The following is a 25,683-nucleotide window of genomic DNA, read 5'->3' on the forward strand; positions in this document are numbered from 1 at the left end:
GCTCTTCTGCTGCTCTTGGCTATACTTGCCATGCAGAAAATCTGTTTCTCTTTTTGTGGGCGGGTTTCCTTTCTCTGACTTCAGGAAGAGTTTTGCCTGGCTGAGTAATACAGAATCATAGCCTATGTCAAATTAGAGGATTTCTTTACAAAAGCCAAGGTGAAAGTGCCGCATCTTTTACAAGACCTTACTAAAATTGTAAAGTTGGTTGTTGCAAATAATGACAACGTAGCTCATTTTAATTGTCTGCCTTTACCTAAATGATGTATAGGTGGCTCTTACATGATTTATTTTTATCTGAATGAACTGTAGCATTGGGTGAAGATAAGCATCCTATTTTAATGTTGAGTCTGAGAAACATGGGTAGGAGAGATCACTTGCTTAAAAATGATATATGAGAATTATTAAGTGTACTATTGAAAGACATGAAGGCAAAGAGGATGTGTATCCTTTGTGAATGGAACTTATTGAGAGAACACATTTGGAAGTAGAAAGTTCAAGAGAATATGGTCTAATGTTCATATGGGGATAGAAGAAACAGTCAATTTGTTTTGGAGAGAATTGGCTTTGTTGTTGACTAAATTTGTGCAGTTGTCCACCTTATAGTGCACTAGATGTTAGTGTAATTGCAGACGTGAATGGTGACTTGCTATACTTGGACTTCAAAAGCCACAGACTTGGATTTTCTAGGAGTGCTTTTCCCTGAGAAGATCTCGCAATGTTGTTTGAAGAAACCAACTGATACCATGTTGTAGGTCTAGGTTATATGTTGGCATTTTTTCAACTAAATTGAGTGTCTGTTGAGCAGTGTATCTGAGTAGGTGTGTTTATTTGCCTATCTTTTCTTCCTGTAAAAGGGGCTTCCTATAATGGGGCGGAGGTCAAAGCGAGATGTTTCTGTGCAGTAATGTGCCTATGAGAAGGTTCCTGTCATGAGCCTACAGTTTCTGAAAGCGGGGGAGGAGTCTGGACGTTAACATTCTGTATTCAGACACCCCATAGCTAGCTTCTAGGTGGTTTTCTGCAACCTGCAAGGCATTGTGTTTCTTTGAGTCCCAAAACATCTTTGTCTTTTGATGCTTTGGAAGCTGTTTACCCCAGAAGTTCCATGTCTTTCAGGACAATGGCATTATATCATGAACCTTTGCAAAAACTTCTCAGCAGTGAAACATCCTAATTTGTGGAAAAAACGAATACATCATATGTCAGTGCTGCCTCTCATCTGCTAGAGAAGTGGTTTACAAGTGCAGTCTTCCTACCTTTGGCCTGGTTTTGGTATTATGGGGAGCCAGTGCCTAGCTGTTGCAGAACTTGTAGAGGCCCAACTTAAATGTATACTCCAAATTAAAAAACATAGCAAGAGACCTAAAACAGTGTCACCGTGGCTTAACCGCCATGTAAAGGAAGCAGTGAGGGACCAAAAAAGGTATATTTTAAGAAGTGGAAGTCCAGTCCTAGTGAGATAAATAGAAAGGAACATAAACACTGTCAAATCAAGTGTAAAAATGTAATAAGAAAAGCAAAAAAAGATTTTGAGGAACAGCTAGCCAAAAACTCAAAAAGAAATAACAAAATGTTTAACTACATTAGAAGCAGGAAGCCTGCTAAAAAACCTGTGGGTCCCCTAGATGATCAAGCTACAAAAGGAGCAATCAAGGACGATAAAGCAGAAACTAAATGATTTCTTTGCTTCAGTCTTCACGGCTGAGGACGTTGGGGAGATTCCCGAATCTGCACCGTCCTTTGTGGGTGATGAATCTGAGGAACTGTCCCGGATTGAAGTGTCATTAGAGGAGGTTTTGGAACAAATAGAAAAACTTAATGTTAACACATCTCCGGGTCCAGATGACATTCATCCAAGGGTTCTAAAAGAACTCAAATGGGAAATTGCTGAGCTATTACCTGTGGTTTGTAACCTGTCCTTTAAATCGGCTTCCGTACCTAATGACTGGAAGGTAGCCAACGTTGCACCAATATTTAAAAAGGGCTCTAGAGGCGATCCTGGCAATTACAGACCGGTAAGTCTAACGTCAGTACCGGGCAAATTAGTCGAAACAATAGTAAAGAATAAAATTGTGAAGCATGTAGAAGAACATAATTTGTTGGACAAAAGTCAACATGGTTTCTGTAAAGGGAAATCCTGTCTTACTAATCTATTAGAGTTCTTTGAAGGGGTTAACAAGCATGCGGACAAGGGGGATCCAGTAGATATAGTATACTTGGATTTTCAGAAAGCCTTTGACAAGGTCCCTCACCAAAGGCTCTTGTGTAAATTACATGGCCATGGGATAAGAGGGAAGGTCCTTTCTTGGATTGCGAACTGGTTAAAAGACAGGAAACAAAGGGTAGGAATAAATGGTAAATTTTCAGAGTGGAGAGTGGTAACTAGTGGTGTCCCCCAAGGGTCAGTCCTGGGACCAATCCTTTTCCACTTATTCATAAATGATCTGGAGAAAGGGGTAAGCACTGAGGTAGTAAAGTTTGCGGATGATACCAAACTGTTTAGAATAGTCAAGACAGAAGCAGCCTGTGAGGGACTCCAAGATGATCTCACCAAACTGAGTGATTGGGCAGCAAAATGGCAAATGAAATTTAATGTGGATAAGTGTAAAGTAATGCACATTGGGAAAAATAACCCCAACTATATGTACAGTATGATGGGGGCTAATTTGGCTACGACAAATCAGGAAAGGGATCTTGGAGTTATCGTGGACAGTTCTCTGAAAACTTCCACACAGTGTGCAGCGGCGGTCAAAAAGGCAAATAGGATGCTAGGAATTATTAGGAAAGGGATAGAAAATAAGACACAGAATATCTTACTGCCCCTGTATAAAACTATGGTATGCCCACATCTTGAATACTGTGTACAGATGTGGTCTCCTCACCTTAAAAAAGATATTTTGGCCTTGGAAAGGGTTCAGAAAAGGGCAACTATGATGATTAGGGGTTTGGAACGGGTCCCATATGAGGAGAGGTTAAAGCGACTGGGACTTTTCAGTTTAGAAAAGAGGAGACTGAGGGGGGATATGATAGAGGTATATAAAATCATGAGTGGTGTGGAGAGGGCCGATAAAGAAAAGTTATTTATTAGTTCCCTAAATAGAAGAACTAGAGGACACCAAATGAAATTAATGGGTAGCAGGTTTAAAACTAATCAAAGAAAGTTCTTCTTCACACAGCGTGTAGTCAACCTGTGGAACTCCTTGCCAGAGGAGGCTGTGAAGGCGAGGACTATAATAGAGTTTAAAGAGAAGCTAGATAATTTCATAGAGGTTAGGTCCATAAAAGGCTGTTAGCCAGGGGATAAAATGGTGTCCTTGGCCTCTGTTTGTCAGAGGCTGGAGAGGGATGGCAGGAGACAAATCGCTTGATCATTGTCTTTGGTCCACCCTCTCTGGGGCACCTGGTGCTTGCCACTGTCGGTAGACAGGATACTGGGCTTGAAGGACCTTTGGTCTGACCCAGTACGGCCATTATGTTCTTATACAGAGATTAGCAGCTCAGCCTGCAGCATGCACTCCTTAACACATGGAACACAGAATTTGGAAGCTTTTAGCCTTCAGAGCACAAACTCGATGCTGAGTATAACTCCAGATTCTCCAGATCTAAGTGACTGTAGTGCCACATATCAGAGGACATCAGGGAATCAAACTAGGCCCAACGAGACTTGGATTGCTGGGCGTTCATGGTACATAGTAAGACTTAGTGCTGACCAATGGAGTTTCATGCTGCCATCTTCCCAGGCGTGGCTCAGAGGGAATTAATGTTGATCAGTAGTTATCAAGTGATGAGAAGTTTGGCTTGGGATGTATCTCAGATGTCACATTTAGTACGGTGTCAGCCTTACATTTCAGGTGAGACTGTGTCCTCATTGCAAAATAGCTGAATGATGATGAATGAAGAAAGTAAACATTTTATTCTTGTTAAAGAAAAGTTCTGTAAGAAGGGCCATATTTTGTATGTGTAAGAGTTGTGGAGAATGGGAGAAAAGACGTAGGTAAAGCAAACAGAAAAGATGGCAATAGTTTGATTTTTATAATTTTTTATAGTTTTAGCTAAATCTCTTCTTCCTACTTTTCTCCCAAGCGAAATATCTCTTTTTCCCTTCATTTTATTTTGCTGCATGGTGAAACTACACAGGCACCAATCCTTATTTTTCAAATTCTAAGTCCTGTAATGCAAAGCAGATGAAGAAAGATTTTTACAATCAAAAAGGGGTTTGCTAGCAAGGTACCTTTTGCTGTAACATGCAGAGCCGATACATTTAGTATTGGAACATTAAATCCAGGAGCTATAAATCCATAAAACATTTTCTGGATAAATTTGAGAGCAGAAAATCAGACCCAGAGGATAACAGAGAAGAACCCAATCTGAGTAACATACACTGATTCTTTGTGCAAATAACATAGTTTATGGGGTTACTGGATTTTTCTTTCGTTGGTGTAAAGAAAAAATTGAGCTGTATTGTGAAGTTTTGTCATATTACCAGACTAAATATATATAAGATCCTTTCACAGGGAGATTGTAGCTGAACCTGTGTGACAAATAGACACCCAATGAAAAAGGATGGAGGCTGCTACAGTGACATTAGGGAATTCTAATGTTGTGCTCCAAGCTGTTAAGATGTTGTTAGAATCCTTCCTTTGCTATTATAACATTAATAGGTTAATATTGGTTAAAAGTCTGTTTATATTGATATGGGCCTTCTACTACTTCTAGTAACTATTCCATAGAAATCTGTTACATTTACTCAGCATGCATAGAAATCCAAAACAAACTTAAAGGTTCTTGAAATTTAGAAATTGTCATTTGCTTTAGAAATTGCTTTCATTTTAAGTTCAGCCAGGTCCTTCAGGGCAAACGTCTCCTGCAGCTACCAGTAAGTCACCCTTGGTAAGAAGAAAGAATTGATTCATTGGTAGGTTTTTGGCACAACCATTGTTCCTGCTATTGAGACAAATGTACAAGAGGGAGAAAAGGACAGTGATGAAAGAAAAAGACTTCTGTTTCCTTAATGCTTGTTTTGCAAGCAAGATATAGTACATAGTCAGGTCAGTATTGAAAGGTGTGCTTTTAACATCTGTACCTAGCTCATTTCTTCCGCTTGGGTTTGGTCCGTCAGACAGGTGTGAGATTGTTTATGCTGCTTTAGTGTGTTGTGCTGATCTTAGTGGTGATATTATGCAGTTCAGCTAATTGAAAAGTTGAATAGAAGCCCAAGGAGGGGTAGGCATGAGAGAGAATAAAATAAGGAAGGATGGAAGTGTCACAGAAGGGAAGGAGTATCAGGAGTTTTCAAACTTACATCCAAGGTGTGGTATAGGGTTTTGACAATAGGTATTGGCATGGAATCTGCATCCTTCCCATTTGTTCTGGTTAAAACATCTTTCAGGATCAGAAAAAGGTGGCCCAATGGTAAATCTCTGGATGATGTGGCGGTTTATAGTGCTAGTTAATGTTCTGTGGCTATGTCTACGCTGCACAGTTATTTCGGAATAAGGTATTCCAGAACAGTTATACCAAAATAGCTTATTTTGAAATAGCACATCTACACTGCAGAGAAGCCTCAAAATTAGTCCAAGGAAGGCTTCCCTAATGTAGACGTGCTATCTCGATTTAGAGCCCCAGGAGGCACGGGGGAGAAATAACTTAGAATGGCCCTGGTGAAAGGCTATTTCAAAATAGCAGCAATGGAGTGTTTACACACGCATTATTTTGAAATAGCTATTTCAGAATAGGCATTATTCCTTGTAGAATGAGGTTTACAGATTTTTGGAATAAGTCATCCGTTGTTTTGAAATTACTTTGAAATAACAGAATGGCTGTGTAGACACATTATTTCGAAATAGTCCTAGTTATCTCAACATAATGGTGCAGAGTAGATGCACCCTAACTGAATACATTTTAAGCATAGACCTATTTTTGTGTGTCTGGAGCATCACACTTTAAAATACAGCCTCTTCATAAAATGTGTCCGTTTATTTTCCTGCTTAGGACTTTTCCATTTTGCTTCCCTGCAGAGTGTTGGAGGAAATAACTTGCTTTTGGCTCCTGACAGGGTTTAACAAGTGAGTCATTGGTTCTTCCATTCATTTGTGATAATTGCAGCCAATGCTTATTAGTATATCTGGTTGGAACCCAGACAGGCCTGTTTACTGAGTCACAGACATAGTTCATAAAAATATTATCAGAATATTCCCATATTGGTTACAGTGACTTTTTTTTCAATCCTTTACCTATTTTGATTTTTGGAATAGGAATACAGAGAATTTTTTATTGCAGCTGTATGTACAGTACTTGCTTTCTTGATAGCAGATGCTAGTTTCTAGGCTATCAATCCAGCAGCTTCCATAAACACTCTTTTTTAAAACATGAAATTGAGCAGTTGGGCTTCCAATTTATGGGCTTTTTGTGTGCAAAACTATAGAGAAGAAATGGTTGCCTGGAATGTTAAACCGCTGTAATTGACATAAACTTTGTTTAATATGCCATTTGGCAAAAATTTATTACCATTCCATGCAAAATACTGTACATTAAGTGAAAAGCAGTGAAGACTCTTGATAGCAGTTAAGCTGTTTCCAGTTCTTGTAGTTCAGCTGCTAACCAACCTAATGGCATCATTAGTGGCGTTCATTTCTTTAAATGTAGGTTTTATATTTGTTTACCGAAATTTCTCTTGGTGAGGCTACCTTTTGGTCTGGATCCTGTAAGGTGTTTGCCTCCTGTGAGGTGCTGACAGACTTAATCTCCTTTTGGCTTCCCTGGTAGTGAAAGGTGTTTAGTGCCTGGCACAAAGCATTTAATATCTTGCAGGAGTCTGGCCATTCAATCTTATTTTAGTTTTAGAAAATCAATTGGACAAAGAAAGCGTGTTTATACGTGGATTAGCATCATACGATTGAAAAATATTGAAATGATGTATAACATTTGCTCTTCGAAGACCAACACAAAACCTTTAAGAAACTCCATTTACTGCATGAAATTCATTCTTAAGCCATCTCAACCTCTATTTTTCAGATGCTGCCAGTTGCAAGACAGGCAGGAATTAACACCAGGACAGCCATGTCAAGAGGATTGTATCATCCAGCAACAATCTTCATGGGCCGCCAAATGTCAGCCATCTCAAGCATTGAAGATTTCAGTACACAGCAGAAATCTTCCCAGCCCACAAAGAGCTTTTCAATTTCTGACCTACATTCATGCAGACAGGCAGCACAGAGCAGTAATATGACAGACAGCTATGTAGTACAAACTAATAGTGATATACAGTGCTTAAATAAGTCTGACAAAACAGATGGGACGACATGTATCCAGATGGGTGAGAAAATGCCAGTCACATCCAGCGTATCTGAGAATGGAAGAACTCATTGCTTGGAGATAGAAAGCAATACAAATAGGGGTAGCAGTTATTTAGTAGAAAGCAAAAAACCTGCTAACCGCAGCTCCTTGTTATGTGAAAGATTAAGTCTGGAGAACAGAAGCGCTGACTTAAAGAGTGACAGTTGTAGCAGCTCAGTAGAAGAAATAGTGACACATGAGCACTTCGTGGCGAATGAAGAAACAGCCAAACGGCCAATCCCCTTGGTGTCTGCTCCTGAACAGCTCGTTTCTGGAAACGAACAGCCAAGAGAAAAGTTCCCAGGTATGGTGATGGTATCTGTGTGATGGCCTGCTGGGTGGGGCGGGGGCAAGGGCGGGGCGGCAGGAATGCAGTCGTCCCCCACTGATCCAGGTTTTGAGAAGACTGAGCACCACAGGGTCCTGGTGCCTCCACAACTGGAGAGGAGCCACGAAGGCTCTGGTTAAGAGACCGTGGAGGGGAGTGCAAGAGGAGCCTGCAGCTGTTGTGTGCTGTGGTTTGGGCAGTTGGATCTAGTGATCAGGGCGTTCTCTGGTTGCCAGGGTTCTTTTCCTGGCTCTACCACTGATTGATTGGGCAAGTCACTTCTCCTCTCTTCCCCCTGTCTCCCTCTGTGTCTTGTCTGCCTTTTTGGTGCAGGGACTGTCTGAACAGTGCTTACCACAGTGGGGCACCGTTTTTTGGTTGCCACCACTAGACACTACTGTGGAATTCTCCTCCACTGCATGGCTGAGAGTTGCTGGGCTGAAGAGGTGCTAAAACAGAGCCAGCGAATTTGCCATGTTCCTGCTCCAGAGGCCAAAACTTTCCACCCAGGGCAGCATGCAGTTTCCAAGTGCTTCTACTGGCTCTGGCAACAGAACAGTTCTGCCTCATATTCATAAATGATCTGGAGGAAAGAGGTAAACAGTGAGGTGGCAAAGTTTGCAGACAATACTAAACTGCTCAAGGTAGTTAAGACCAAAGCAGACTGTGAAGAACTTCAAAAAGGTCTCACCAAACTAAGTGACTGGGCAACAAAATGGCAAATGAAATTGAATGTGGATAAATGTAAAGTAATGCACATTGGAAAACATAACCCCAACTATACATATAATATGATGGGGGATAATTTAGCTACAACTAGTCAGGAAAGAGATCTTGGAGTCATCGTGGATAGTTCTCTGAAGACGTCCACGCAGTGTGCAGCGGCAGGCAAAAAAAAAATCAAGATGTTAAGAATCATTAAAAAAGGGATGGAGACGCGGTTCTTTCGAAAGTAGAAGTCTTTTTTGAAAGATCCTGTAAACCTCATTTTTTGTGCTTTTGAAATAGTGCTTTTTCGAAAGAGCGCCATGACATGATTATGCAAATGAAGCACGGGAAATTCAAATCCTAGCTTCATTTGCACTTTTGAAGTGCCTAATTTATATCCCTCTGTTGAAAGAGAGATGTAGTCTAGACACCCCCGGCTGTATCAGTATAGTTACAGCTGTACTGCTTTTGTGTGTAATCAGGTTTTAAGATTTTGAAATATCTGTGCCTATGTAGATGAATTGATGACATGCTTGTTTCTTATTCTCTGACTGTCCCAAGCCCTGCCGAGAACCATGCCTTCTAGATGCATGATTCACAAATACAGTTTTCCTACAAGCAAAATACCTGTTAGCCTACTGGAAGAACTAGCGATGTTAAAATACATCTCTGTAATTTTGTAATCACATCCACCTGCAGCCCCATGCTGCCTCTAATGCAGAGGCAGCAGCCCAGGAAGAGCAGGTGGCTCTCCGGGAGCCAGTGTGCATGGGGAGCTGGCTTAAAAGCTGGCTCCCAGTGTATACCAGCTCCCCTGCATATTCCGGCTTGGATACAGAAGCAGCATTGTGGCGCGGGAGCCTGCATGTAACCGTACAGGTTAACCGATAATTCCAGGCTCATCCGTTAACCATGTAAACGGTTCCGCTTCCGCATCTCTAGGAAGAACCAGACTCCCCTTTATGCCCCAGACCTGTGAACAGGGCCCACTTTTGTGCTACTATCAAGCAAGCTACACACTGAGAAACTGTATCTTTGCCCCCTCTAGTGGCTAGGTGCACAAATTATAACAACCCACTATTATCTGCTAATGGAGTTGTTATTTTTACCTCAAGTGGAAGAGATGAAGTAACTCAAGAAAATTGATCAAACTGCTCTTAAGGGCTTGCAGAAATATTCTCTTCTGCCTTTCCAGTAAATATGTCAATTTTCAGGTTAACCCAATTTTCTAAGCCCTTTAAGGATTGCTAAAATGAAGCTGTATAATAGAAATTACTGGCAACCTTCATGATGGAGGAACTACAGCCTCTCAATGTAATGATCACAATTTTTTTGGACAAAAGCTGGCAGCCTCATCATATTACTCTGTATGCTTCATGTCCTCTGGGCATCCTGTTTTTGCCTTCTTTGTGGTTTTTCCATTTCTCTTTCAGTACCCTTATGGCTTTTCAGTGTCTGTACTGTCACTTTGCAATATTTGCCACTTCTCCAGTTAATGAAAGACCCATTATTTTGAGGTGGAACAAGACATCATCGACTTGGCTTATATTAGCCTTAGGGGTTTGCAAAGCAGATTTGACAGAATGTCTGTTCTCTCCCCTTTTGCTCCCTAAAGAAGTGTTGAGGTTGGGCAGTGTCATTTTTGAAAAAATATTTATTTAATTTTTGGAATGTAATATTTTGAGAATAAGGGAAACCATGTGTTTGGCTCAAAATATAAATGAGCAAGGACCGCCTGAAATTTTCCATGGGGAGGGAAAGAGCTTCTAAGGCTTTGATGTCAAACCTCCATGTTAGTGTTGTACAGGTTGAACCTCCCTCGTTCAGCACTCTCAGGACCTGACTGGTATTGAACCAGAGAAGTTGCCGAATCATAGGAGGTCAGTATTGTCCAGCAGTATTACCAACCCTTCCACTGCTTACTGGGCTCGTAGCAGACATTTGGGGATAAATTAGAGCTAACAGAATACTGAGGCTGTGTCTATGCTACCAAGTTATTTTGAAATAAGTTATTTCAAAATAACAACTCCTGAAATAACTATTTTGAAATAATGCATCCACTCTACAAATGCCCATCGAAACAGCGCCGATCTATATTGAAATAGCGCATCCACACTCATTGGAGCCTGAATCACCTTTAAAGCCCCCGGAAGCATTCCGGGCAGGGCACCAGGACTGCAGTCACTTCCTGAAGCCGCTGCCTGAGGCTGTCTGAGGCTTGTGTTTAAAGGGGCTCCCGTCTCTGGCCATGTCCCAGGCTCTTCTCCATTGTCCCTAGCCTCTGTTTGTCTGGAAATGGATGACGGGGGAGGGATCAGGTAAGGATTACTTGTTGTGTTCCTGCTCTGGAGCATCTGGCTTTGGCCACTGTTGGAAGACAGGATGCTGGGCTAGATGGACCTTTGGTTTGACGCAGTATGGCCGTTCTTATGGCCTCCACTGATCCGGCAAAATCCCTCATCCGGGACCCATAAGATCCCAAGGTTGCCGGACCAGGAAGGTCCAACCTGTAGTACCCATTTATATTTGTATCTGAGTAGACTAATACAACCTCCTTCTGCTGAGCAGCAAGGACAGTCAGCTGCCAACCACCACTTCCAAGCCCACAGGCATAGATCTTTGCTCCTGGGTGGACTAGAAGCTCCAGATGACATGTCTGAGAGGCAGTTGGCTGGAGTTGTTGTCTTCACCTTGTTACTGTTTTAAATTGTGGAGGATCCTTTTACTTGAGCCCAGCGGAGGCATGGGACGGCCACTGAACACCCCTTTCCAAGGAAATGACAGAATAATATACAGACATGAAGAAGGAGGCCAGGTAGTAGGCGGACAGGGTAGAGCTGAAAGATACTAAGGAGATGACCATTTTTGTGGCATTATGTGGCACTGAGACTGTTCTGTTTCTTGACAAAACATTGAAATATGTGGCCGTTCATGCAATGGCGCAAACGCATGAGACTGAGCAGAAGGAAACCCTCCGAGGTCTGTGGGAAATCTTTCCTGCCCGACAGGCTGGGGCTAAGAAGCTAGGTCAGCCCGTTAGGAGTGATCCTGTTGCAGCAGTCCCTAAAGAAAAAAGGCATAGTGGCTTCCAAGAGTGCTTCTGTCGGTTGAACACAGGCCACAAGGGAGTTCTTCCAAAGAGGAGAGCAAGGTCAGATTGTAGGGAGAAAACCTACAGAGTTAGCAGTTTGTCATGGGGAAATTTCTGGGTGCTGTCATGCAGCATGCACATCCTTTGTCTGGCTGTATAATAATAGTTGGATATAATACTTAAGGTAAAGAATCCAAGTACATGACTCAAAATTAGTTCCTCAGTTCCAAGTCAGCAGTAGTGGTGCAGAGCAAGAGTCAGGTCTGTTGAGAGCTTCCTGTTGATCTTCTTGAACTCCAGTGCCACATCGATGGATTCCAGAGAAAGCTGTATCTATCTCCATTAGGCAGGAATATTGATTAAAGGAATGGAAAACTGAGAGAACCCTGGAAAAATGTGCCTAAGAGGCAGAGGTTTTAGGTGGTATGAATTACACATTTCTTGTGAAATAGGATAAAATATTAAATGTATTATCTGGGTCTCATTGCAACACAGTGCAACTTATATATGTTTTTTACATGACCCTGTTACTCTGTTGGCAATATTTGTCATTTTTATTACAGGCCTCGACCAATCCCCGGATAGTCTGTGGCCCATTGAAAATACATTAGAGCTAGAAGATGAAAGCCTAGATAGCAGCAGCGACCTCACAGTTTCAGTGAGTGAAGAGGAGGAGATGGTAAATACAGTTGAACCACAGCAGAGCCTACAAAGTGTGGATTTCAAGATGGCCTTACAATCAGTGAACTCAGAACAAGAAAAAGAAGGTATATCCACCAAAGGACATTTTTCTTTGCAAACAGGAAACCGTCATACACCAGACGAAGACTCTTCAGCTAATTCAGCAACAAGGCAGTAAGGCAATAAATATTTTTCTCACTGTGATTAATTAGTTAAGATTCTTTTTTGGAGATTTTCCTAGTGACAGCCTATGCTACCGTAAAATATGTATATGAATATGTAACTTCTTTAGCTCCGACAAGCAGACATTTTGATGTGGGAGCCCTATTTTTTTGTGATAAATTGACTTTGGAGCTCATCGCACAATTTGAGAAGTTTCTTTAATTTCCATTAAAACAGATGTCCTACTAATTTCCTTATTTGAGCATATCAGTTCAGTCTGAACATTGAAAGAACTCGCTACACAGTGCATTTCATGGTCATTAACATAAGAACATAAGAACGGCCGTACTGGGTCAGACGAAAGGTCCTTCTAGCCCAGTATCCTGTCTACTGACAGTGGCCAGCACCAGGTGCCCCAGAGAGGGTGGACTGAAGACAATGATCAAGCGATTTGTCTCCTGCCATCTCTCTCCAGCATCTGACAAACAGAGGCCAAGGACACCATTTTATCCCCTGGCTAATAGCCTTTTATGGACCTAACCTCTATGAAATTATCTAGCTTCTCTTTAAACTCTATTATAGTCCTAGCCTTCACAGCCTCCTCTGGCAAGGAGTTCCACAGGTTGACTACACGCTGTGTGAAGAAGAACTTTCTTTTATTCGTTTTAAACCTGCTACCCATTAATTTCATTTGGTGACCTCTAGTTCTTCTATTTAGGGAATTAATAAATAACTTTTCTTTATCGGCCCTCTCCACACCACTCATGATTTTATATACCTCTATCATATCCCCCCTCAGTTTCCTTTTTTCTAAACTGAAAAGTCCCAGTCGCTTTAACCTCTCTTCATATGGGACCCATTCCAAACCCCCTAATCATCTTAGTTGCCCTTTTCTGAATCCTTTCCAAGGCCAAAATATCTTTTTTAAGGTGAGGAGACCACATCTGTACACAGTATTCCAGATGTGGGCATACCATAGTTTTATACAGGGGCAGTAAGATATTCTGTGTCTTATTTTCTATCCCTTTCCTAATAATTCCTAGCGTCCTATTTGCCTTTTTGACCGCCGCTGCACACTGCGTGGAAGTTTTCAGAGAACTGTCCACGATAACTCCAAGATCCCTTTCCTGATTTGTCGTAGCCAAATTAGCCCCCATCATACTGTACATATAGTTGGGGTTATTTTTCCCAATGTGCATTACTTTACACTTATCCACATTAAATTTCATTTGCCATTTTGCTGCCCAATCACTGAGTTTGGTGAGATCATCTTGGAGTCCCTCACAGGCTGCTTCTGTCTTGACTATCCTAAACAGTTTTGTATCATCTGCAAACTTTACTACATCACTGCTTACCCCTTTCTCCAGATCATTTATGAATTAGTTGAAAAGGATTGGTCCCAGGACTGACCCTTGGGGGACACCACTAGTTACCCCTCTCCAATCTGAAAATTTACCATTTATTCCTACCCTTTGTTTCCTGTCTTTTAACCAGTTCTCAATCCAAGAAAGGACCTTTCCTCTTATTCCCATGGCCATGTAATTTACACAAGAGCCTTTGGTGAGGGACCTTGTCAAAGGCTTTCTGAAAATCCAAGTATACTATATCTACTGGATCCCCCTTATCCACATGTTTGTTAACCCCTTCAAAGAACTCTAACAGATTAGTAAGACAGGATTTCCCTTTACAGAAACCATGTTGACTTTTGTCCAACAAATTATGTTCTTCTACATGCTTCACAATTTTATTCTTTACTATTGTTTCGACTAATTTGCCCGGTACTGACGTTAGACTTACCGGTCTGTAATTTGAGTTTTCAGGTGGTTAAACTAGCTTAAAACTAGAAATGCATTATTTGTTAGCTGTGTAACTCTGTTTCGATACTTTCCATGGCCCTCCATTGTAATATCAGAGTATCTTTCAATCATTAATGGATTTTATCCTCACAACACAGCCCTGTGAGGTAGGGGAAATGTAATCGTCGTTCTACAAAGGGAGAACTAGGGTACAAGGTTTATGAAGGGACTTGTCAAAGGTCAATCAAGAAATCAGTGTCAGAGTCAAGGGGTAAATCCTAGTCCTCTGGTCTTTTTTCTTTTTTAATCATATTGGCCGTGTCCAGACTCAGGGGTTTTTTCGGGAAAAGTAGCCTTTTCCCGAAAAAACTTCCCCTGCGTCCAGACTCAAGCCACGTTCTTTCGAAATTATTTTGAAAGAACGCGGCTTTTCTTTCGATGGCGGTAAACCTCAATTTACGAGGAAGAACGCCTTCTTTCGAAAGTTCCTCTTTCGAAAGAAGGCGTTCTTCAGTGTAAAGAGGCCGTCTTCGAAAGAGAGCATCCAGACTCGCTGGGTGCTCTCTTTCGAAAAAGCGGATTTCTCTTTCGAAAGATCCGCCTGCAGTCTAGACGCGATCTTTTGAAAGAGGCTCTTTCGAAAGATGCTTTCGAAAGAGCCTCTTTCGAAAGAAGCCTGCAGTTTAGACATAGCCATTGTGTTAACTCCCTTTACCTTGATTGAACACTTGGGTGTAAACCAGTAAGAGGAGAGGGATAGCTCAGTGGTTTGAGCGTTGACCTGCTAAACCCAGCGTTGTGAGGTCAATCCTTGAGGTGGCCATTTTGGGATCTGGGGCAAATCTATCAGGGATGGTACTCAGTCCTTCTATGGGGGTGGGGGACTGGACTTGATGACCTCTCAAGGTCCCTTCCAGCTCTATGAGATGTATAGGTAAGAATATTATTCCTTTTGCCCTGCAAACCTTTGATCTCACAATTGTGCAGCTCTTCCATTCTGCTTGCCTCTTCAGCTGCATTCCTTGATCACTCGCCTCCCAGCTCTTCCGCATTTCCTACTTCATCTAGATGGGCCTTTCACTGCGACTAGTGACTCCTCTTGCTAAGTTTCTCCTTAGTCTCTCCTTTGCCTTGCTTTCCCACTTGCTGGCTTTCTTCCTTTTTGCTCCTCCTACTCCTTAGCTGCAAAGGTTCTTCCTGTTGCCTGCTTGATTGGTACCTACTCTTCAGTGGCTGCCTGCCATTTACCTGCCTTGCTGGCTTCCCCGAAGTCTTTCTCCTCCCACTTCCTGCTGCGCCCCCTGCTGCCCAGCTTCCCAGTGGCCATTATCAGGAAAAGCTGCCCTCATAAATACATGCTTTCATCTCCGTTTCTGCTGCCCAGCTGACATCTCCACTTGTCTTCCAAGTGTGCTATCTCTCTGATTCCCCCCTCCCCCTTCCTATTTGAACAGATCACATGCAAAATGTTTAGGACTGAAGTGGTTAACCATATTAACATGATTGATTAGAGTCATGTGAGCTAGTACAGAAATAAAAACTTTTACATTGGGCTGGGAAGAAGACTGTGTAGCCAAGAAAAATAGCATTTGTTATTCAACAAGAATGAATGAGGCTTATAATCTCCCCACTGGTCATTTACTTATTTTGTCTTTTTAACCTATCTCTGTTTTGTTTGGGTTTTTTTGTATCTGCACATGTACAGAGAATGATTTCACCAGTGGTTCATATTTTAATAGATGACAGTTAAGCTGAAAAATACAAATCTATTAAAACATGCTTCTACAACGTTACCATTTCAGTTTTTCAAACCATGTACTAGAATATTGCTTACTACAGAAACATTTAATGTACATCTAAATAGTTTTTATGGAGTTTTCCTTTTGTTTAACATCTGTTAATCATAGTACTTAATAAGAAAGTTGTGTAGAGTGGTTGTTTTTTCAAGAAAATTCATAGCTTAGCAGTGGGAATGTAACCTTTTGTCCTGTCCCTATAGATTGTAGTGACTTCCAGCTGCTGATATAAACTGATGGAAAATATTGTATGTTCTTTGTAAATCTGGATAAATTATAGGAAAGATTTCATTGTTCTCATTATCTCTGGAATTTGGCTCAAAGCAAAAAGTGGGTAATGGCCTCTAAAACTGTCAAGTGGATGTCTTAGTTTTTCAAGGTCATAAAAATGTGATCATAGATGATACATTTCTACAGAAAATTATACAGATTTTAATTTGCTTTTGTTTTGAAAATCAAAGTACAGAGAGACTGCCAAATATTTGCATTTGTGAAAGATTGTATGGAGAGACAAGTAGTTTCTTCATAGTTAATTTTGCAAGTAGGAAGCATTTAGACTACCCTATTAGTCACTCATATTCAGATCAAATATAATGGAAGGGGAGATTTGCCATGAAGTTTTCAAGTGCTTAATGAGTTTGTGGTACATTTTTACAGAGGTTATTTGTGGTTGAAAAGGCTGACATCAATTACTTTTCTTCTAACTCCCAATTATTTTGTTTGTATATCAGTCAATTTTCCATATAGTTATTAAAAAAAAAAAAGTAGTGGACCCATTGTATTTGAGAAGAAATAGGATTATAATTAAGCAAAATTGTAATGATTGGTTATCAAACTGAATTGGTTATAGTTAGGGTCCTCTTGATATCTTTGTTAATTTGTAAGTATTGTATTGTAATATTAGTGCCATCTCTACCACTTATCATCTTTCCTCTGGATTCTTGAGTATACTTCAGAAGTATTCTAGGTTAAAAGCAGTAAACATAGAAGGGGGTTAGTGGAAAGAAAATCAGACTCTGACATTTCGAGGTCACTATTTCACTAAATTAAATATAAAACAAAAATCCTTCTTGCATATCAGCAAGTCACTGGTTTTCAGGTGACATCTGCATCAAATGTAATGGAGAAGAGAGGAGATTCCTCAGTTAACTTTCCAATTTTTGTTCGTTATGCAAATACATTTTCTGGGGGGAAAAAAGCATTTTTTCCAAAGAAGTGCTTTAAGGTCATATTTTGCCGTACAGTGAGTTTTTACAACACAGTTCCAAGCTGTGTATAGTATGATTTTTTTTATCTTGGAAATACTGACAAGCTGCTACCTGTGGAAATACATATGTGATGTTACTATGATCTTTTGTTGAAAGCTTGTTATCTATTTTAAGGAAGCAGACTTATATTCAGTACTTTCCTGAAAAGTTGAATGAGAAATTTTGGATCACGTTAAAATATAATAAAAATATACAAAGTGAGTTTAATGCATATGCTCAGGGACGGATTGACATTTGAGTTTCTCTCTCTATCTGCCAGAAAGTGACAGGGCACATATTTTAAAAATATTCCACCATAAATTCAACCTATCTTGTGGGAGCCAAATAATGGAGATAAGTAGTTTTGTTCTTTACACCTGTTCATTTCTTGGTCCTTCTGCTGAGCCTGCCAAAAAGTGTTCTATGTTCTGGTGATAGTTTTTGTGATACCACCTTGTTTACTGTGAGTGGTATGCAGACCTTCAGTTCATTTCACATAAAGTGATGACCAGCTAACATATAGCAACTTCTCTGCTGTACTGATTTGTAAAAGATTTGAACCTGTGAACGACAAGTGAAAAGCACTATATCTCCTTTTTTCATTCCTCTATTTAAAGGGCTAAAAAACCAAACCAAACAAACAATCAAAAAAACCCCAGAGAATGACTACATAGAAAGATGATGACTATTTTAAGACCTATTTTGGGGGAGGAAGTAGAGGTTTTGCCAATGCTGCTTCAGCTGCATTGAAGAGATTTAGCACAGATGGATTGTGCATTACAAAATGTAACACATAATTCAAGCTGTCAGCTTAATCAGACTGTTTCTAGGAAGCAACCTGTAAAAGAGAAGGACCCCTTGTTTGCTGACCTCTGATCCATAGCCTGCTGCAGATTGTCATACATTTTGTTTTTCTTTATGTTGGGGTCCCTTCCTTCCCCTTCTTTTTGTTATTGTATTCCCTTCAAGTGGCACCCTGGAAAGACCACCCAGAGGGAGTCCAACAATAAGAAACGAGCTAGCCCCTAAAATGTAAGATTTCAGTAGAAGAAAAAGTACTGTTTAAGTACACATGTGATCTCTAGCATTGTTTCAGGCATTAAAAGTCCAAAACCTGCATGCACGGCTGTTTAAATCGAATTTTTCATTATAGGGGATGACAGTTTCATAGTTTTCAGAAGTGAAGCAAAGCTTAGGGAGAACATATTGCAGCTTTACAAGGGAGTACAAATGTCATTGCATGTAATAAACTGGTATATATTATAAAAATCTTGATTTGGCTACCAGACTTCTTAGAGCTGGTAGCCCCAGCTGTATTGCTGCTTCGTGGAGTTCTTCTGTTGAAACTCCTTAACAAAGCTGGCAGTCTGAAATCAAAATCTGAATAGCTATTTACACCTCTGTAAAAGGATTAGCAATGCTCCATTGTTACAGTGTTTAAATCTTAATTTGCATCATTATAGAGGTGTAGCTTCATCAGATCCCTGGTAGGTCCCAGTTATGTTTTTATACCTGTAGGTGGTCACTAAATTTATTCTGTTAGTGGAGGTGAAGAAATTAAATTGCTTAATGTGTTAGTAATTTTAAGAAACTCTTTCAGGATCAGATTGACTTCGGATAGTTATAGATTATTACTTTATATTTGCTGTTGCATGATGCATCCTGTACATAGAAAGGGAATGTATGTATATTGATATGGAGTTTGAACAAATATTGCTTAAATCATTTCCATTAGATTTGCAGGAATATGTATTCACTAAAGGTTGACCCATGCAGAAAAACTGAGATCTGGACTTTGAAAGTAGGTTCCAAACTATTCAGATCTGAAGTTTGAATTCAGGCTTGTCTAATTTTAATATGAGTATCATATAGTCTGTGCAAATTTTTTAAACATCCCTTGTTTATTATTCTCCTTTGTGAAAAAATTCTTGTGTATTATTCTCCTTTGAGGAAAAAATAGTCAAATAGTAGAAAGTACAAATTATTTTTATAACCATTTTCTATAGAAAACAGGTTAGTTTCTGTAGCCTTCAAAAAAATCAACACGTAGGGACTATAAACGCAGCCGTACAGAGTTCACTTTGTAACCGGGAGAAATGATCAGTTTAAAGAAAGCCACGAAACCTGTTTTGTGTCTGGGACTCAGCCTCGCAGGCAGTTACATTATAGCTATGTATACTTGTGACGTAGTGGGGGTACCTGGCTGGTTTCTATGCTGCTGGCTCTGGGGGAACCCCCACTGGCTGCCGTGGGTACCACGACCCAGCAAAACAGGATGAGTCACTATGCAAACCAGTGGCCAGACACCCCCCATGGAGAGGAACAAAGGAAGGTGGAATGCTGCCCTGGCTGGGGGGCAGGGCTGGGAGAGGTAGAGTTAGTTCCTGTCTGGAAAGCAGGGGAGAAGGAACTGGGGAGGGGGCTGGGACTCCCCTATCTCAAGGGGAGCACTGAGGCCTCTTAGCCCCAGTTCCTGTAACCAGATTACATCTGTGCTATGCTGTATCCTGGAGGAGCAATAAACCACCCTCAATTCCACTGGCTGGTGGAGTCTGTTTGTGCCATTTCGGGGTGCAGGAGACGGGGGACCCCCAACGCGCCATCACAATACTAGACTGGCAGAACCCACTAGAGCTAATGGCAACCTGCAAGGGAGATAGATAGTTTGTGCTCGTTTTTTTTCTTTATGACATTAGCACATTTACCGGCGTTGCTCAGGTCATCAAGAAGGGGCTCAGGGCAGGACGCTGAGGGTGTTGGGGGTGCAGGAGTCAGGTCAGCAGCTTGAGGATGTGGGGAGCTCAGGACAGAGGGCTGGGGGAATGTGGGAGGTGCAGGAGTCCGGGTTGGGAGCGAGGGAGAGGCTCGGGGCAAGGAATTCAGGTGCAGGAGTCAGGGTTGGGCGGTGAAAAGGGATTCAGGGCAGGGCGTGGGGGTACAGGAGGTTGCCTGATCCTTGGGACTGGCGGGGGTCCTGCGGCACAGCCACCAGCTTACCCATATATGGTGGCTGGCGGCATCCAGAGCCCCGCCCCCAGCTGGCCACTCTCTTACCAGTGTGTCCTCCCCGCCCACCTGGGGTCATTCTGCGGCAGAGGTTACTAACCGGTAGATTGGAGAATGTACTGGTAGATTGTGGAGCCTTCGACAGGTGATCCTGACAGGTTTGGCCAGGAGGCTAGCAAGTGCCGGCACTTCAGCTGCCCCTCTCAGCACTGACGAGCTGCTCCTGTCTTCTGGCTTGGAGCTGCCCCACCAGCCCCGGGAGCCTCTTGCTTGCTGTGCAGAGCACAGGAAGAAGAGGAGGGAGTGCTGATGTCAGGGTGCCCCTGTAACTCACCTCCATAGAACAGAAGGGGGAAGGGATGGAGAGAGTTTGCTGGCTGCTTTTGGGAGTGGTATAGAGCCAGAGTAGGGTTTAGCCTGCCTCCTTAGTCCCCTGCACCATCACCTGGAGCTGCCTGTGGTAAGCGTTGTCCAGCTGGAGCTGACATTCCAAACCCCGGCCCCAGTCCTGAACCTCTCCTGTACCCCAAAGCCCGATCTTCCCTCTAAGTCCCCCTGCACCCAAACTCCTTCCCAGAGCCAGCACCCTCAACTCCCTGCCCCAGGCTCAGCTCAGAACCCCTCCCACACTCCAAATCCTTTAGCCCAAGATCAGAGTCTGCAGTCTCCTTCCCTGCACCTCTGCACTCAGCCTGATAAAAGTGAATAAGGATGGGGGGGCGGGAGGAGGGAGTGAGCAGGGGCGGGGCCTTGGAGAAGGGGCAGGAAGGAGGCGGGGCAAGGGTGTTTGGGTTTGAGGTGGATCCCGGATTGCGTTTAACTTACAAAAGTGATCTCATGCTTTGAAAGATTGGAGACACTGTTCTGCAGTATAACTGTCTCTGCTGGCTGACTCCATCCCCTTGGAGTTTATTGTCCTGGCACAACCAACCCCCTTACCTTGCTTTAAGTCCATGGTTTTCACACAACCAATGGGAGCTGTAAGGTTCCGTGGCTATGGACACGTGGATAAACAAAGCTTTGCAGGCCCGCCACTGGCTTATCCGGGTGGGCCCGCAACCCGACTTCGAAAAGCACTGCTTTAAGTTATGAGATGAGGGAGCTGCATACCAGATTTGGTGGTCCTAGCCCTTTCCGTTCAGGAGGAGTTCTTGAACAGACTCACAGATGGACAGACAGATGCACACTTTCTCTCTCTCTCTCTCAAATATGTAGTAGATTGTGTAAAAACCCCTAGTGGGTGTGTATATAGCGTGTGGGTGTGTGTGTGTTTGTGTGTTTCTTTTCTTTTGCTGTTCGAGAGATTCATACTGACTGTCTGACAGACTGGTTGAATAACAAGTCAAGTGTTTACATCACAAGAGAAACGAGTGAAAGACGGGGAAAGAGTTAAATACTTTGTGAACCCCTCTAACTTGAACATAGGGTTGCCAGGTGTCCGGTATTCACCCGGACAGTCCAGTATTTTCGTCTCCTGTCTGGTAAAAAAAAAATTCAGAGAATACCGGACACCTGAGATGTCTGATATTCTCTGAATTTTTCCCCGGCCAGGAGGCGAAAATGCCTGGCACTTGGCAACCCTACAAACACTCAGTGCCTGGCCTCCTCCCTCCCCCCTTGGCCCCCAATACTCCCAGCCCCCCGACCCCAGCCCCCATGCTTACCTGGTTCCCCAAGGCTCCTAGTGGTTTTTTTTTGGGGGGGGGAGGGTGTTTGGTATTTTTGTTTCATCCATCTGGCAACCCTACTTGAACATCAAAATATCATTTTGAAGAAGAGATGGCTTTCTTAAACATTCAGCACTCGCATCTACAGCTAAGGCCAAGAGGTCACAAAATACACGTTCAGAGCCTTCTGGCTCAGTGGTTCTCAACTCATTTGGACTTGGGACCCATTGGTAGACATTGACAGCCTACTACAACTCAGTACATAGCTTTAGTGCAAAAAACCTGCTTGGCTCACTACATTTGTTTTACCATGATATACTTCGTTATTGTGTGTTCCAAAACAATGGGTCCCGTGCCAAAGAACTGGTGGAGCTCGGTCCTCTGCTCTGGGCATTGCAAACGAGTACATGAGCTTACAACAGCACTCCCTCAGATTGAGCTCAATGACCTGAAACCTGAGTGGGGCTGACACCCCACGCACTCTGTCACAACATCTGGAGTGGGGAACCGAGCCCAGCCGGCTCTGTGGGACCAGAGAGTGAGCACAAGGCCTCCCGTGTAATGCTTTGACACGTTCTGTGGACTCCAATTATGGATCATGAGCCATAGGTTGAGAAACCATGAGTTCTTCCAGCTAAATCAGGGAAGACCGAGTTTATGTTCCTGACATTGCGAGGGTAAAAAATACTCAACCAAAAACACATGCAAGAAGGGAACATCTCTTTAATTTCAGCCTTTCTGCCCTTATCTTACATATTGGCTGTGTCTACACTGGGCCACTTATTCCGGAAAAGCAGCTGCTTTTCCGGAATAAGCAGCGAGCTGTCTACACTGGCCCTTTGAATTTCCAGAAAAGCACTGACGATCTACTGTAAGAAATCAGCTGCTTTTCCGGAAAAACTATGCTGCTCCCGCTCGGGCAAAAGTCCTTTTTCCAGAAAACTGTTCCAGAAAAGGGCCAGTGTAGACAGCACAGTACTCTTTTCCACAAAAGCCCCGATTGCGAAAATGACGATTGGGGCTTTTTTCCGGAAAAGCGCGTCTACATTGGCCACGGACGCTTTTCCGGAAAAAGGGCTTTTCCGGAACAGCATTCTGCCAATGTAGAATGCTGTCTTTTTCCAGAAATACTTATAACAGAAAACTGTTCCGTTTTAAGCATTTCCGGAAAAAGGTGCCAGTGTAGACGTAGCCATTGTGTGTGTGTTTGTGGTTGAGTCTGTTCCTTTCAATCATTTCTGAATGAAAGTATGTTGGAATAGACTTCAGCCCTATAAAAATAGATCTAGTGTGTTTTTGATCAAGATGCAAGGAAGGCTACAGTTGTGAAGGTGAAATTTGACATGGAAATAGGTGCTCGTTAAGGATCAGCATGTGGTTTTGGTTTGGGGATTAATTTGTCAAAGTTTGGACATTTGAAAATTGTGTTGGTGAGTGGATATATTACCCTTCCTTGCAAGCCCGTTATAGAATACCTTTGCTAGTTCTGACCCATGTTCATCCACTCCCCTCTTGAAATAAACAAACATCAAAAACCACCTCTCCACATCAAAGGCATTAAAACGCATTTGGAATCTATAGGACGAGCCATTTTGGAGATGAGGTAAGCTGGAAAAAAAATCTGAAAACTTCCAAAAAGTCAGCAAGAGGAGCATATTTTTCAAGCATCACAAGTAGGATTTCCAAAATCATTTGGCACTGGCCTATCTCTGATTCCACTGAAGTCAGGGGTAAATTGAAAATCACATCCCATGACTGTAAAAACTTATTTTCTAGTGCTTTATTTTTTCCAGACATCCCAGTAAGGTGTATTTGAAAGAGATACTAACCCCTCCTCCATCTCTGCAACTCTTTCTCAAGGGGCTGGAATTTTTTACAGTTAATGGGAGAAAATAGTAAATAACCCTCTATGTGGAGGATTGCTGCCTTAAGGTTTCTTGTGGGTAGAGGGGAAGGCAGGATGACAACAGATATCAGGAAGTGCAGATGTGCCCAAACATTTTATTGCTGATTTTACTGACCCTGGCAGCCACTGAAGTCCTTTGTGAAGATGTATTATATTGTTTGATTCTGTATTACGACTTTGGGCTATAATTATGGATTTTGATTCCTTATGTGGCCAAGTCTACAGAGGCTTCCAAAAATTAGAGCAAAGTGCTAATTTCTGTAAAACCGTCAGGGAGAACAAAGACAGCCCTTGAAAACAGGGACACGCGTTCACCCTAATTAAAAATGAAACGCCCCCTGCTGCTATTGAAACGTGCCATCCAAAGTGTACTCAGACCATGGGCAGAAATGTAAAAACTGTTGGCGTTGAGGTTTGTTTTTCTTTTTCTGCGGAACTACAATATTGTTTTTGCTGAAAGATGATTCTCAGTTTCTATAGCAATGTTAACGTAGACCTAGCACTTTTCTGAAGAGCAATAGTTTATTGTAGCTTTGTTTCATATCTGTTTTTCCTCTTACTGTATTCATTTACTCTGTTTTGGGAGCCTGCCCGAGTTCTGTCTTTTTTGTCAAGAGTTTTAACTTTTTTGTAAACCTCTTGGTGTGAGTGAAAGATAAAAATAAAGATACAAATCAGAATATTTTAGAATTTGCTCGTGTGTGCGTGTGTATAAAATGCTTGACTTGTGCACAGTAGAATGCAGTTTTCAAAGCTTTAAAACATTATTTGTTATCTGTTTTCAGGGACTGTTTATCGTTTGAAGGATTCTCCCATTTACTTGAGTTCATAGAAGATCTAGTGGTGAAAGCAGCACCCGAATGCTTGGCTCTGTACCAAAGTGGAACCATAAGTGAAGCAAAACTGAAGAAGCTAATAAGGTTGATGCAACTTCATTTGATCTATACTAACAGAACTCTAAATTAAAAAGTAGAAATTTGAAAAGTATGCCATTTCCTATTTCCTAGTCCCTTCTCATGTATATTGGCCTGTTGGCCTCAGTGCCCCTAGCAGTAACATCTATAAATACATTTTTCTTTAAATTGTTGGTTGGTTATTAGCTTTGAATTTGACTCTGATGAGTGACCTGAAGTTATTACCCCCATCAGCTGTTCAATGATCTTTGAGATATAATGTGTTGGTCTTCATTAGGGATGTTAAAAATGGTGTAATAGGGTAATTGTGTAACTGCTGAAAATCTCAGCTGTTACACCGTTACCCATGCTGTGGGCTGTGCAGTATAAAGCTTAGCTTAGCTTTATACTACAGAGCTGTCAGCGAAGCCTTCCTGGGAGCAGGGCTGCTAGCCCCATGGGAGGCGGCTTCGCTGAGTGTAAATGACACCTTTAACCAATAAGCTTCCGCTTACCAGGTAAACGGTTAGTTGTTTACACTCAGACATCCCTAATCTTCATTCTATTGGTAAAATGGGACAGTGGGAGAGAAAGCGAGACCTCCTCCAAACCGACATCTACAGCCGTTAACAAAAATCACTTCTGATGTCAGCAAAAAGTTGAAATGTGACTTTAGGAACCCTGTCCCACCAAAGGATTGCAATAAGCACTTTCAGCTAAAATGTTCACAATACTACTCTAGCTGGTGTATAGGCAACTGCCATTATACTAATGGGAGTTGCCATTAGTGCTGGGATTTAGGGATGTAAGCAACTAGTTTAGTCACTACTCAACCAATCGCTTCTCCTCCCCCTTGCTGCCTTTGCATCAAAGGCACCAGGGGGGCAGGGGTCAGGAGCCAGTGCTGCGGGAAACTGGCTTAAAAACCATATTCCCCCCTAGCACTGTCTCCATGGGGCGGCTGGGGAGGCAGAGATGCAGTGGGGGAACCGGTGCGAGTGGGGACTGAAACGGTCCCTGTTCACGCGGGGTCCCGACTGCTGTGCCTCTCCCTTTGAGATGTA

The 25,683-nt window shown here is 42.2% G+C and overlaps 1 protein-coding gene across 5 annotated transcripts in view; it reads left to right on the forward strand.

Annotated features, from left to right (window-relative positions):
- Positions 1 to 25,683, forward strand: part of KIZ (kizuna centrosomal protein) — a 100,759-nt gene that overhangs the window by 22,013 nt on the left and 53,063 nt on the right. For 4 of the 5 annotated variants that reach the window (XM_075925798.1, XM_075925795.1, XM_075925796.1 and 1 more), the window contains 3 exons: positions 7,018 to 7,642; positions 12,029 to 12,320; positions 24,512 to 24,646. In XM_075925798.1, the coding sequence (XP_075781913.1) occupies positions 7,018 to 7,642; positions 12,029 to 12,320; positions 24,512 to 24,646 (1,052 nt within the window). Of the gene's footprint in view, positions 1 to 6,047; positions 6,069 to 7,017; positions 7,643 to 12,028; positions 12,321 to 24,511; positions 24,647 to 25,683 lie in introns of those variants that run through there. The other variant, XM_006116240.4, reaches the window with a different exon arrangement.

The sequence above is a fragment of the Pelodiscus sinensis genome, chromosome 3, assembly GCF_049634645.1.
Source record: "Pelodiscus sinensis isolate JC-2024 chromosome 3, ASM4963464v1, whole genome shotgun sequence".
In the NCBI taxonomy this organism is placed as follows: Eukaryota; Metazoa; Chordata; order Testudines; family Trionychidae; genus Pelodiscus; species Pelodiscus sinensis.